At 51.3% G+C, this 12,856-nt stretch overlaps 1 protein-coding gene across 1 annotated transcript in view; it reads left to right on the plus strand.

The window, feature by feature from the left end:
• Positions 1-12,856, plus strand: part of KCNQ4 (potassium voltage-gated channel subfamily Q member 4) — a 53,198-nt gene that overhangs the window by 18,564 nt on the left and 21,778 nt on the right. The window contains exons 2-4 of the mRNA XM_006903983.1: positions 11,076-11,166; positions 11,810-11,936; positions 12,129-12,304. Of these exons, the coding sequence (XP_006904045.1) occupies positions 11,819-11,936; positions 12,129-12,304 (294 nt within the window). The 5' untranslated portion in view covers positions 11,076-11,166; positions 11,810-11,818. The remainder of the gene's footprint in view (positions 1-11,075; positions 11,167-11,809; positions 11,937-12,128; positions 12,305-12,856) is intronic.

The following is a 12,856-nucleotide window of genomic DNA, read 5'->3' on the forward strand; positions in this document are numbered from 1 at the left end:
GCTTTGGACTCTTCCCGCCCTCCTCCCTGTCCCCTTTGCACAGATTCTGCTGATTCAGAGGACAGAAGGCTCCTTAGGGGTGACCCTGACCCCTGCCAGCTTAAGTAGCTGGAGTCCTGGGCAATCCTCGAACCCAGTGCCGCCCTGTCACATACAGCAGAAAGGGCAAGGTCAGGGCCAGCCTGATGCCGGAATGAAGAAATTTTTGAGGTGAGGGTGAGGGGCAGGTGCCTGGGTCCTTCTACAGAAAGAGGAAAAGAAGATGGGAACATAGGAACTGGGAAATCTCGGAGTCAGGCCCATCTCTGCCTCTGATCTATGATATGATTACAGGTAGGTCAGGGCCCTCTCTGAGACTCAGTTTCTCATCTATAAATGAGAGAACTGATTGACTCTAAGGGATCTTTCAGTACCAAAATATAGTCAGTATCCGATCACCTCTTGCTACCTCCACTTCCGCCTTGTATAAGTCATCATCATCTCTTGCTTGTATTATACCATTACTTTCCCAACTCCTATCGGGACAAATGCCATTGCCCCTTCCCCCACCTTCTCCCTGAAACATAGTCTGTTCTCCACTCAACAGCTTGTGTGATCTTCTGCAAACACTAGTCAGCTCATGTTACTCCCTGCTCAAAATTCCTCATGTCACTTGGAGTAAAAACCCAAATCCTCACAATAGCCAGGAGACGATCTGCTTCCCACCTCCACTGCCTCTCTGCCCTCACAGCCTCCCACCTTTCCCTTGCTCACTCGCTCCACACCTGGTTCTGGAACACACCTGCACCCTCTGGCTCAGGTCCCTTGCACTTGCTTTTCTCTCTTCTCCCAGATATCCGCATGGCTCGCTTCCTCATTTCCTTCAGATCTCTGCTCAAATGTCGCCTTCTCAAAGCTGCTTTTCCTGACCACTCTCTCTAAAATAACCAACCCCCAGCTCCCATACCAATGTTCCTTATCTCCTCTTCCCACTTAATTTTTCTCCATCATCATCTGACAGTTTTGTCGCCATAAGAAATGTCCAAACCTGTAGAGAATTTTGTGAGTTGATTTGAGCTAAGCCGACTACATATGAGGGAGAGCAAGATCTCAAATGTTCTGGAGAATGGCAATTTTGCATCTTATTTTATACATTAGGATCAAAGGAGAAGACCTAAGAAAGATACATGGAATCCATTGGTGGTAGATTAAGGAAGCAGGAGAAACCAAACACTTGGAAATCTCTAGGATTGGATAAAAGGCAAATTGGGGAAACACAAACTTCTTTTACATTGGGGTGGGGGGGGACAGGATAGTTAATAATTAACGTTTACAGTAAATAGATATGGTATGCGGGCAACAAGATAACAATGAGGTCTTGTGCTCTGGTGTTGGTGGTTTTGCCTTTGAGGAAAAGAAAATTATCCTGCATTGCAAAGGTTTGTTATCCTAGATGCGTAAGAACAATAGACAGAGCTCACTTAAGGTAAAGACTGACTTTTGCTAAGGAAGCTATAGGCCTGGGGCGTGACTACCAATTATGACCCACCTGGTTAGAAATTTGTGAATGGAACATCCTGTGTGGTTACTTTTGGTCACTGAGCTTGTCAGGCCTGCCATATGGCTCAGTGGAACTTGTAAGGGTTATTGTATAGTCCCTTTTTGTTCACATTTTGAACCTTTCTTTGCTTATTACGAGATGTAAGCTCCATGAAGGCAGAGACGTTGTCTGTCTTTGTGCCTGGCCCATCGTGAGCACTCAGTAAATACTCAGGGAATGAATGAATGAGTGAGTGACTGAATGAATGCTCTGTGGCTCTGGGCTGGGTGGTTCCTGGAGTTACTGCCCTCCTGGGTGCCCTCCTAGTCCCATCTGTCATGGGAGAGTTGAGGTGTGGAGTCAGATGTGGCCAGCAGGGTGGCACACACTGGGGAGATGGGTGGTGCCACTCAGAGAGAACCAGTGCTGGGGTCGTCCCCTTTCTCAGGAAACATATTCAGCACCCATTCTGAGTTGGCCACAGGGCATTCAGGGTGAAAAGGACAAGACCTCAACCAGCTTTCTGTCTGTAGGAGGAGGCAGGTACTCAAACAGAGCTTTTCATGTGCCGAGGTCAATGTCATAATGGAGGCGAGCATAGAGATGGGGACGGGAGACTAAAGACCCCAAGGTGGGGGCTGCTACCTAACTCAGCTGAGCTGGAAGAGGAGCAGCATGAGCAAAGGTGGGGAAGGAAAGTAAGTCTCTGCTTTCTGCTGTGGAGGAACAGAGCTATGACAATGGAGCACCAAGTGCCAGATTGGACACTAAGTGGCCGAGAGTGAGGTGGAGGGTGGGTAAGGAAGAGCCTTCCCTGCAGCCATATAGGAGCTTGGTTGGGCATCAACCTGCAAGTTGGTGGATTTCACCCTTTTTAAAAATCAACAAATTCCTTGTTCAAATGAAATCTTATGCCAAGCTCAGTATGTAGAACTGAGTCACCCAGATTTACATGGAGCTGCTCGGGTAGAACCAGGGAACGGTTTCCATTAGCCATCTTGTTTTAAGTTCACTCTTACTTTGCTGGCCTCCCACGCTCTGTTTGAGGAATCAGTGTGGCCTGGCCAACCCTGAGCAGATGGATGGCCCCTGTTCCTCCTTGTTCCCATCCTTGGCTCCCCTTGACGTGTTGCTCAGCCCACTTTCCTGGTGCACCAGGTATCCTGGCTGACATGGAGGGAAGCGGCATGAACAAGTAGGAGGGTTGGAGCGGATCCCGGTGGGCGAGGACCAGACTATGACTCATTAAATACTTGGTCCAGAAGATACCACCTTCCATATCCTACTGGGACCAAGACCTTTCACACTAGCTCAAGAAAAACTGGCATGTGGAGGTGGAGGACACCTACTGCAGGGAAAGGGAAGACTCATAGCATCATGGCAGGAAGCACATCTGGGCTTCATGGAGGAGAGAAGGAAGATGAGACACCAGAGCAGCAGTTTCATCTCTATTTCTCTGCACCTCTGCCAACTTTCCTCTGTGGTTCTTCGTTCCACTCCTGAGAAAGACAGTCTGATTGGCTCAGCCCAACTGAGTGGGGACCTTACTCAGGTCAGTCTGTAGCCCTAGATGAATCAGTGGCAGCCTGAAGAGGGCCATGGAGCCACGTGGTTCCACATAGAGTTGTCCCTTCCAGGGCTGCAGTGGCTATCAGGGTGATCCCCAGGGCTCCCCACATTCGTATGCGTCCTGTTCACTGCAAAGGGACCTGGCCGAGATAATGCCAGTGGCACTGAAATCCAGCCTGTGCTCAGGGGTGCATCAGCTCAGAGTAAGGGATACCTGTTTCTAACAGGGCCATCTAGAAGGGTCAACTTTTTATAATTTTTCAGGCTAAAGAGAATGCCTTTTTCTAATTGGTCCTCCAAGAAGGGGCATTTCCGCCCCCATAGTTTGTTCTATGTACTGGCAGCTACTGTCCTTCCAGGGACATCCTCAAAGAATCTGAAACTGAGCTGAGGGCCAGCCCTCTCCCTTTCGTCCCATTGCAGGAAGTCACAGGGCTGAAGGACTTTAGCCCTCGCTGAGTTGTCCTCCATCTGCATGTTTTGGACAGGGAAACTGAGGCTCCATTGAGATCTTATCCCTTGCCCTGAGCCCCAGCACCAGCCTCTGGCCCAGAGAAGCAGCGGTCATGCAGCAGCCCTGTGTGGGGCCCTGGGTCACGTGCTTTTGCTCCCTTTGCCATATTTAGAATCGCTGGATCAGGGGAAACTTCTGTCCCAGCCCCTGAGGATTCTTGGAAAGAGCCTCACTCTGAGGCCTGGCTGACTGCCCCTCCCCTTTATTCTCTTGCAAGAGGAAGTAAGAGCTTGTTCTTCCCAGAGGATCCCGGGGCCCTCCAGGCCACACTGCAGCACCCTCACCCCATCAGGAAGTGCCTCTCAGGTATAGCTGAAGTCTCTTCTGCAGTATCAGCTCTGGTTTGGGGCTTAAGAAGCCCTTTTCCACTGGAAGGTGGTGAGGGTCATGGCCTCTGCCCTCCAGGAACCTTGGCTGAATGGGGACAGACTAGCCTCATCTGTCCTCAAGACAGAATCTTGCCTTTGGGGTCCTAGTCTGGGGATGAGGAAGGAGTCACATACTCCCAAGGCCAGATATAGAAATGAGGGAGCCAGCTGGTGGCCAGGCAGGTGGCAGACACTGGCAGGACTGTCTGGGAGGAGGGACACTGGAGAGCGGGAAGGAAGGAAGGAGGCCCAGGAAGACGGGGCAAAGCCTGGATCTGCATTTACTTTGCAGATTTGCCTGTTTGGGGGAGGTGTGTCCCCTTACCCACACAGGCTACTTCCTGCCTCAGGATCATCAATGCCTAAAAACAAAAACAAAAAACCCCAAAGCAAACAAAACCAAAATGTGTATATGGAGCACCTGTGATGTGCTGGATCTTTTGTCCCATTCTCATTATTGGGGATAATGGTCCTGTGTTCCCAGTAGACCCCTTTCCATGGCCTGGTCAGTTCCCTTTCCAGTCCATCACTTCAGCTGCTTCAAACTTCCTTGATCTCTTCAGACCCCTGCCCACCCTGTTCTCCACCTCTGAGAAGTAGAGCTGGCCTCCTCTTCACAGAGGAAGTCAAACCCCTGTGGGGCCCTCTGGGCTTCCTTGTTGTCCCCCACCCTCCTCTCCCACCTAGTCTCTCCCTCATCCCTCCTGTCACCATGGAAGCTGGCCAGCTTCCTTTCTGCTCAGCACCAGCTCTTCCCCTGCTCTGGATCCCAGCCTCCCTGATGCCCTGGGGTCTTCATCCATCGAACAGTCCCTCTCTCTCCCACATCTTCAACTTCTCCTTCTCTCCTCTTTCCACTCTCCTCTTATCTTAAAAAAAAAAAAAAAAAACACAAAAATTTCCGTCCTCTGTATCCTTCTCTAGCTACTGATCTCAGCCTCTTTGCGTCAAACTTCCTGAAATAGTTATACCTACACTCACTGTCTCTACTTTCTTACTACCTCTCTCCCTTTCTCACCCCATCTGGGCCAGCTCTGGCCCTTCTCTCCATCTGAGGCTGCTCTGGCCAGGGTACCCAGTGACCAACTTGTCATCAAATCCAGTGAATATTTTTCAGGACTCATCTCGCTTGACCTCTTGGCAGTATTTGACACTGTTGTCCACTCTCTCCTTCTTGAAACACTTCCTTTGTGTGGCCTGGCACCTCTCTCTTCTGGTTTCCTTCCCATCTCTCTGGCTGCTCCTTCCCAATCTGGATGGAGCATCTCTCCCCGCTGGGGTTCAATTGGGTCCTCTAAAATTTCGCACATGCTCTCCGGATTGTCTCAGCGGCTCCCACGACCTCATTCACCACCTCTACCCTGATGTCCTCCAGATCTGCATTTCTGGCTCAGGTCTCTCTCTTCATACCTACTGAGTGTTTGCCCAGTGTCCCGTAGCCCTCTCCATCTCAGCATGTCCAAAATGGAACTTACCGCTCTCCACCCTTGCTTCTTCACTGGGGTCTCCCATCACAGCTCACTCATGGCACCTTCATCCGTCCAATGCCCACACCAGAAATATGAGTCATTCTCCCTCCTTGTTCCCATTTCCAATTAATCACCAAGTCCTACTTCCCGAAACTTTACCCAGACCATCCACTTCTCTTTAGTGCGGCCACTAGCATCTTTGTAATTTGAATTATCGTGAAGCCTTTTACTTGCTTTTCCTCATCAGTCTCGCCTCCTCTAATTCACCCTTCGCACTGCCTGAACGGTGGTCCTAAAACACAAATCAGACCATGTCGTTCCCTCTCTTAAAACTCTTCAGTGGCTCCCCATTGCTTTTAGGATAATGTTCGTTATGCCCGAGGGTGCCGTTTGAAGCCCCTGGATCTGGCCCCGTCTGGTTTCTTCACCAACCCTTTACTTTGGGCCCCCACGATCCAGAGCTGCTGCCCACCTGTGCCGTCTGCAGGTTCCCATGTCTCTGTTGCTTGCACATCCTGCTTTCTCTGCTTGGGGCACCCCCACCCCTGTCCGCATCACCTCCTCCAACAAGTCTTCATTGATTACCCCCATTTTGTCTCTGCTAAAGCTGTCTTGGGGCTCCCCTCAACTCCCTGGGCACACTGTCATTACCTTGTCCATCATGTCATTGCTGTGTTATACTTGTTAATTTCTTGGGGACCCAGATTATTCATTTCTGACTTTACAATAAACCTGGCTGAGTGTAGATAGCAATTAATGTTTCTTAAGTGAATATGGCTCAGAGTGGTTGGGCAATAACCTATTTTTTTCTGTGTGTGACAACTCCCACTCGCCCGGAACCCCATCTCTCCAGCCTCCAAGCATCTGTCTCTCTAGGAACATCCCAGAGAATCTGGAAGTGAGCTCATGGCTGACCCTCTCCCTTCTACCCCACTGCTGGAGAGTCATAAGGCTGACATCCCCCACCTCATGTTGCAGATAGGGAAACTGAGGCTCAGAGAGGTAGTACGGCACGTTGGTCCAGGTGGACTTGGGTTCAGGTCCCAGCCTTATGACTTTAGACAATCCTGTATGCCTTTCTTCCTTTTAAAATTGCTTTCTTCCTAGCCTTTTTTCCTTTTAAATAATAGCTTTAAGGAGATATAATTCACACACCATAAACCGCCTCATTTTTAAAGTGTACAATTCAGTGGTTTTCAGGATATTCACAGACTTGTGCAGCCCTCATCATACACCTTTCTGAGCCTCCATTTCCTCATTGGTCAGCCTTGGGTGATTACGGGCTAGCTCTCATGGGGTTGTCGTGAGGACTGATATGCATATAGAGGGCTTGGCACAGTGCCTGGCCAACAGAAACCCTTGGCCAGCAGGGGCAGATATGGAGTCACAGAGCAAATCAGGGATAAAGCCAACATTGGCACAAGACCTGCTTCCCCAGGTCTGTGGCTGCTTCTGGGCAGTGATTAGAGCTAGGCTGTGGGAGATAGGTGGGGTGTAGGGCAGAGAAGGCAATGATTGCAGTTGTTTAAAAAGCCTTGAGGCAGCTAATAGCCTCTCGCATTAGCTAAGCCAGTGATTCTCAGTGGTCTCCAGAGGAGCAACATTAGTGTCACTGGGGAACTTTGTAGAAATGCAAATTCTCATGCCCCACTTCATACTTACTGAACCAGACAATCCAGGAGTGGGTCCCAGAAATCAGTATTTTAATAAGCCCTCCAGGTGATTCTGATGCCCACTATAGTTTGAGAACCACGGTTCTAAGCAAGCCATTCACCTATTCCTTGCTGCCCTCCTGAATGAGTGAAATGGTCACAGAATGGCAGGGGAGTGGGGAGGAAGAGTTGTGATAAGTCTCACAATAACCCCCAGCCAGGAAGAGCCAGCCAGCCATCGCCCACCTGTCCCAGCTCTGTCTCCTGGGCTGGGCACGGGCCCCAAACTGCAGCCAGACATGATGGGTCAAGATGCTCCAGAAAGTGGCTGCCAGTCTGGCTTCTCTACTGGGGTGTTTATAGAGCCCCAAGCCAGCCAGCTCTTGTGTACCATCTGTACTTATATAGATGGAGAAACTGAGGCCCCAGCGGGGGCCAGAGGCAATCCATAGTCTTTATTTGTTGCATGAATGAAGTCACATTCTGGCTCTGGAATACACAATCAGACCCCAGCTCCGGGCTCCTTCTCACTGTCTCCTCCCTCCCTCAGCTCCAGACATCTGCTTTCTCAAGAACAGGTATCTGTGTGAGGACCCCTGGGGAAGGCCAAGGCAGCTGGGGGGTCAACCTATGCTGGGCTTCCAGCCCCAGCTCTGTCACTTAATTCACTGTGTGATCCTGAGCAAGTGTGTCCCTCTCTAGGCCCCATTTCCTCATCTGAAATACGGGGACGATTATTCAGGTATCTGGAACACAAGATGTTCTCTATCAGACTAAGTATGTCTGTTCAGCTATATTGAGTATCTAGGGTGAGGAAACTCCCAGCCAGAGCATCAAGGGGAGGTGAAGTTCAGGGGCTTTTTAAACAGCATCTACTAAATGGAACTGGTCAGAGTTGGAGACCTGCCTTCTCTCTTCCCTTTTCAGGAAGGATGCTGGGGAGACCAACAGGTCAGGGATGGATGTGCTAAGAGCTTTGGGAGTCTTACTGGTACAGACCGGGGGCTTTGGTGACATGGTATCTCAATGTTTGTTTAATATGAATTTCTACTATTCATTGCTGTTTTTAGACAGCGCTATAAAAAAATAAATAAAGCAGGGTAAGGAGAGAAAGAGTGGAGATGGGGCCATCATTTTGGAGAAGGGGTGGTTGGGGAAAGCTTCTCCCAGGAAATGATGTTTGAACAGAGAGCTGGATGAGCAAGGAAGCAATAAATAGGCAGAGAAAACAGTGAAGTAAGTGCAAAGCGTGGAGGTAGAAATACATTTTGGTATGTTTCAGGAATGGCAAGAACGTCAGAATGCTGGAGCCCAGTGATGGGGGGCCGGAGGGAGATCAAGTTCAAGAGGTGGGGCAGGGGGCCAGATCTCACAGGGCCTTCCTTGGTGGACTTTTGGACTTTTGCCCTCTAAATGTGATGGGAAGTCAGTAGAGAGTTTTGAGGAGAGCGATGGTTTCTGGCTATGCATTGTAGGAGGATCGCTCTGGCTGCTTTGAATAGAGTGGGTTACGGTGGGGCCAGAGTGGAGGCAGGGAGACCAGTCGGCGGGGAGAAGGTGGTGGCTTAGTCAGGCTGATGAGCTGTGGTCTCTTCAGGGATATATTCTGAAGGTAGTTCCAATAGAAATTTCTAAAGGATGGGATGTAGAGGCCGAGGGAAAGGACAGTCAAGGGTAAGTAACCCTTAGATATTTGGCCCAAGTCCCTGGGTGGAAGCTGGTGCCATTACTGAGATGGGGAGAATGGAAAGGAGCAAGATTGGAGGGCAAATTGAGTTTGTTTTTGGACATATTTGGTTTGAGAGGCCAGTAGACCCCCAAGGAGAGATGTTGAGTGGGCAGTTGGACATGTGAGCTGGACTCCGGGAAGAAGCTGCCACACCATCGCACCTGCTAAATGGCAAAAGCTATTGTGATAAAGGGGTGGGGACAGGATTAAAAGTGTTTTTTCTCTCCTCTGTTTGCATTTTTAAGGAAATGCGTTTTTAAATTTAGTTTAAAATTAGTTTGTTATTACCCATGTTTATTCTGAAAAATATTAGGAAATGCAGAAAAGCAAAAAACAAAACAAAAGCCAAAGCAGTCTTAACTTTGTCATCCAGCAATAAGTCTTGCTGGCTCTTGGTATGCAGTATATAAAAAAAAAAAATCTACATTTTAAAAAATTGGAATCACACTGCCCTTAAGATTTTATAATCTGCTTTTTTCACTTAACCTATGTGAAACAGACATTTATCGACGTGTAACTATTGGCATGGGAAGAAAAGTGTTCAGAAAAAAACTTTTGAAACACCCAGTGGGCAGCCCGCCTAATGTGGCCCACTTACCCGAGGATCTGAGGTCAGCTGAGCAATGAGACTGAAGGATTTCTGTTTAGGATTGGAGTGAAGGCCCATCAAGATTTGGCTGCAGCCCTTCCCAGAGGATGGGGCTAGGTGAGATGACTTCAGGGAGGGCCCTTATGCCCCGGAGCCCTGTGTCAGTGGCAGTCCCCATTCTCAGTGGATGTGGCCACTGCGTTTTCTGTAGTTAATTATTGAACAGGAGGAGCTGGTGCTCTCTCCTGGTGCCTTAGGTCTTCGCTCTTGCCTGGAACTGGCCAGGGAGGCCTCCTCCTCCCTCATTCATTCAAAACCCTTTACTGACATCTGCCACGTACTTCTGTTGCCCAGGGGCAGGTACTGGGATGCAGTTCTATACCTGCCCTCCAAGCAGGCCGGGTGCCACTCTCCAAGGAGGTGTAAGCGGGCCGGGGTGGAGCCATGCCCTTTCCATGTCTTTCTTCTTGTCAGCCCCTGCTTTACAGACGAGGAGACTGGCTCAGAGAAGATAGGTGACTTTCCCAGGGCCACACACACAACAGGACTGGTATTTGAACCCAGGTCTCTCTGATTCCCAATCCAAGCCCCTGCCACCACAAAACATGAACACAAATAAAGCTGTATAGAAAGCTACTTGGGACACATACAGGGAGGCCAGCATTGGGAGGGGACAGTAGGGTAGGGAGCATCCTTGAGGGCTCCTCAGAGCAGGGAGTGTTGTGTGGGGAAAGGGTGAACAGAGTCTTAGCAGGCTACAGTGATGAGGTGTTTTAGACAGAATGTGGAGTCAGCAGTCCCAGGTGTGGAGACTCTGGGGACATTTGGGGAAGGCTATAGGTCAGTCCTAAGGGACGTGTTTCCAGAGAAGTCCATTCCCTCAGGCATCTCTTTCAGGGCACGTGCATGTCTAGCACACCCCCGTACCAAAGAGGAGCCTTTCCGGGAGTCCAGTTGCTGCACCTGCAACTGTACCTCTCATCCTGCTTCCCTCACGTCGTATTCCTGAGGCCACCAGCTTCTCTCCTCGTGCCCTTTCCCCTCTGCCCATCCACTGGGAAGTTAGGAACTCTAGCTCTAATCTCCCCTGTCCTGGACATACTGGGTGGCCTTGGGCAATGCCTTTCCCTCTCTGGGCCTCAGTTTTCACATGTGTGCAGTTGGGGTTGAGGGAGGTGGTGGAGGAGTTGGGGAAGGGGGCACCTCCCTCAGCTGCTCACCTTCCCTGACTCCCTGGCTGACCTCTGGGGCACTTCTCTCAAGACTATCTTAAAACTAAGGCAGGGACTGAGGCCACCACTCATGAGTAGCTGAGCCTGGACGTTTCGCCTGATTGTGGGAACCTGGGCCAGTGTGTTCCCACTGCTAGCCCAGACTGGCCTACCACTCACAGCTGAGTGACCACTTCTCTGAGCTACAGCCTCCATCAAGGGCAGTTGAGAGGGCTGAAAGGTGTCTCTGAGCTCAGTTGCCTACAGCTTGGGGACTTCCTCCTTTGGCATCCAGCACAGAGGCACAACTCCAGGAAACTCTGATTCATTTATCTGCTTTCCAGATAATTCTTCTCAAAGGCTTCCCTCCTCCTCTGACTCTACAGCCACCTGTTCGGTCTCCTCAGCTGTCCTGTCCATCCAGTCTAACCCTTCTCTCCATGCTTCAATTGCAGATTTTTGCTGGTGTTCAGCTGCCTGGTGCTGTCTGTGCTTTCCACTATCCAGGAGCACCAGGAACTTGCCAACGAGTGTCTCCTCATCTTGGTGAGAGCTGGAGTCCCTGTCTTAGGGAGGCTGTGTGAAGTAGCATCTCAGAAATCAGAGTGAAACTGGAGAGAGACTTCTCATACCATGGCTCAGAAAGTGGCTTTCTGTGCTGTGTTTCTTGAGCTGGTGGCTGCCCCTCTCTGGGCTTCATCCCCTGCTTTATAGCAGGTGTCAGGGGACCGCCCGCCTCTATGCGGGGGCTTATGATGGGCCCAGAGAGACAGTGAGTAGGTCCCACTCATTCTCAGGACCCAGACTGCTAATTCTGCCCTTAGTGAGATGTTTGTTGTTTTTTCCTCCCTAAACAGAAGCATCTTGGAGGGGGACAGTTGACAGTCACTCTTTATGTCACTCGGTCAGGGTTAGAGAGTCTGGAATGACTGGGAGGGGGTGGGTGGGGTGAGGAGAGAAACCTAAACAGCTCATGGGGACAGGAAGGGAGGGCAGACTTGGGCTTTCAGTCTCTTTGGAAGGGGTCACTTGCCTTCCAGAATCCTCAGGTTTATCCGGGTTCATCCAGGAGAGGTGGTCTGAGGAAATCCTAGTACCTCTAACCCAGGGACTCTGGGCTGTTTCTGGGCTGTGTGACCTGGGCCTCGGTACTAGAGAATGGGGAGAACTCAGGCCTCTGGCCCCACAGGAGTTTGTGATGATCGTGGTGTTTGGCCTGGAGTACATCATTCGTGTCTGGTCTGCTGGATGCTGCTGCCGCTACCGAGGATGGCAGGGCCGCTTCCGCTTTGCCAGAAAACCCTTCTGTGTCATCGGTAATAAGGCCTGATTCCCACGCCTGACCCTTGACCCCAACCCTGACCCAGACCCTGGCTTCTGACACAGACTCAACGGACCAATTCCCACTACAGCCCCACGATCCCAGGAATCCCCGACCTCAGGTTCCTGACGTGGGGTGGGTTGGTTCCCTGGCGCTGGCTGTGACCTCGCCATCTCCACCCCTTCAGACTTCATCGTGTTCGTGGCCTCGGTGGCTGTCATCGCTGCGGGCACGCAGGGCAACATCTTTGCCACGTCTGCGTTGCGCAGCATGCGCTTCCTGCAGATCCTGCGCATGGTGCGCATGGACCGCCGCGGCGGCACCTGGAAGCTGCTGGGCTCGGTGGTTTACGCGCACAGCAAGGTGAGGCCGGCTGGGGGGCGTACCTGGACGGGGCCAGGTTCGACCCGAGCAGGGAGGGCAAGGCCACAGTGGAGCCGGGAGATGGAGGCGGGGCGGAGGCAGGGCCTGGGATGGTTGGTCCAGGTCTCTAAGGGGCAGGACAAGGTGCGGGCAGAAGCTGGGCCGGGGCGGGGCCTACGAGTCAGGACCAGGCCAGGAGGCGGGGCCTGAGGGCTAGGGCTTGAGGGTGTCACTTCGAAGCTTTTAGGTTTGGGGGTCTACATGCGCAGCAAAGTGGGGGTCAGAGGCGTGTCTGAGGGTGGAATGTGGGCGGGGCTAGATATGAGGCCAGATCAAAGCCTGAAAGTGGGGTTTGGGGGTCGGGACAAAATAGGCTTGCGCGGAGGGAGTGGTGTGAGGGAGGGTGCGGGAGGAGGGAGGCCTGAGCGTAGTGTCTGGACGGTGGAGGGCAGGGCCGGGGGCGTGCCCTGCGGTCTTGAGAAGGCCTGACCATTTAGGGAAGACGGGGCAGGGTCTCCTTGAAGGGAGGAGCTGAGAAAGAAAGGCTGGCGG

This window comes from Pteropus alecto, unplaced genomic scaffold (assembly GCF_000325575.1).
Source record: "Pteropus alecto unplaced genomic scaffold, ASM32557v1 scaffold170, whole genome shotgun sequence".
Taxonomy (NCBI): Eukaryota; Metazoa; Chordata; class Mammalia; order Chiroptera; family Pteropodidae; genus Pteropus; species Pteropus alecto.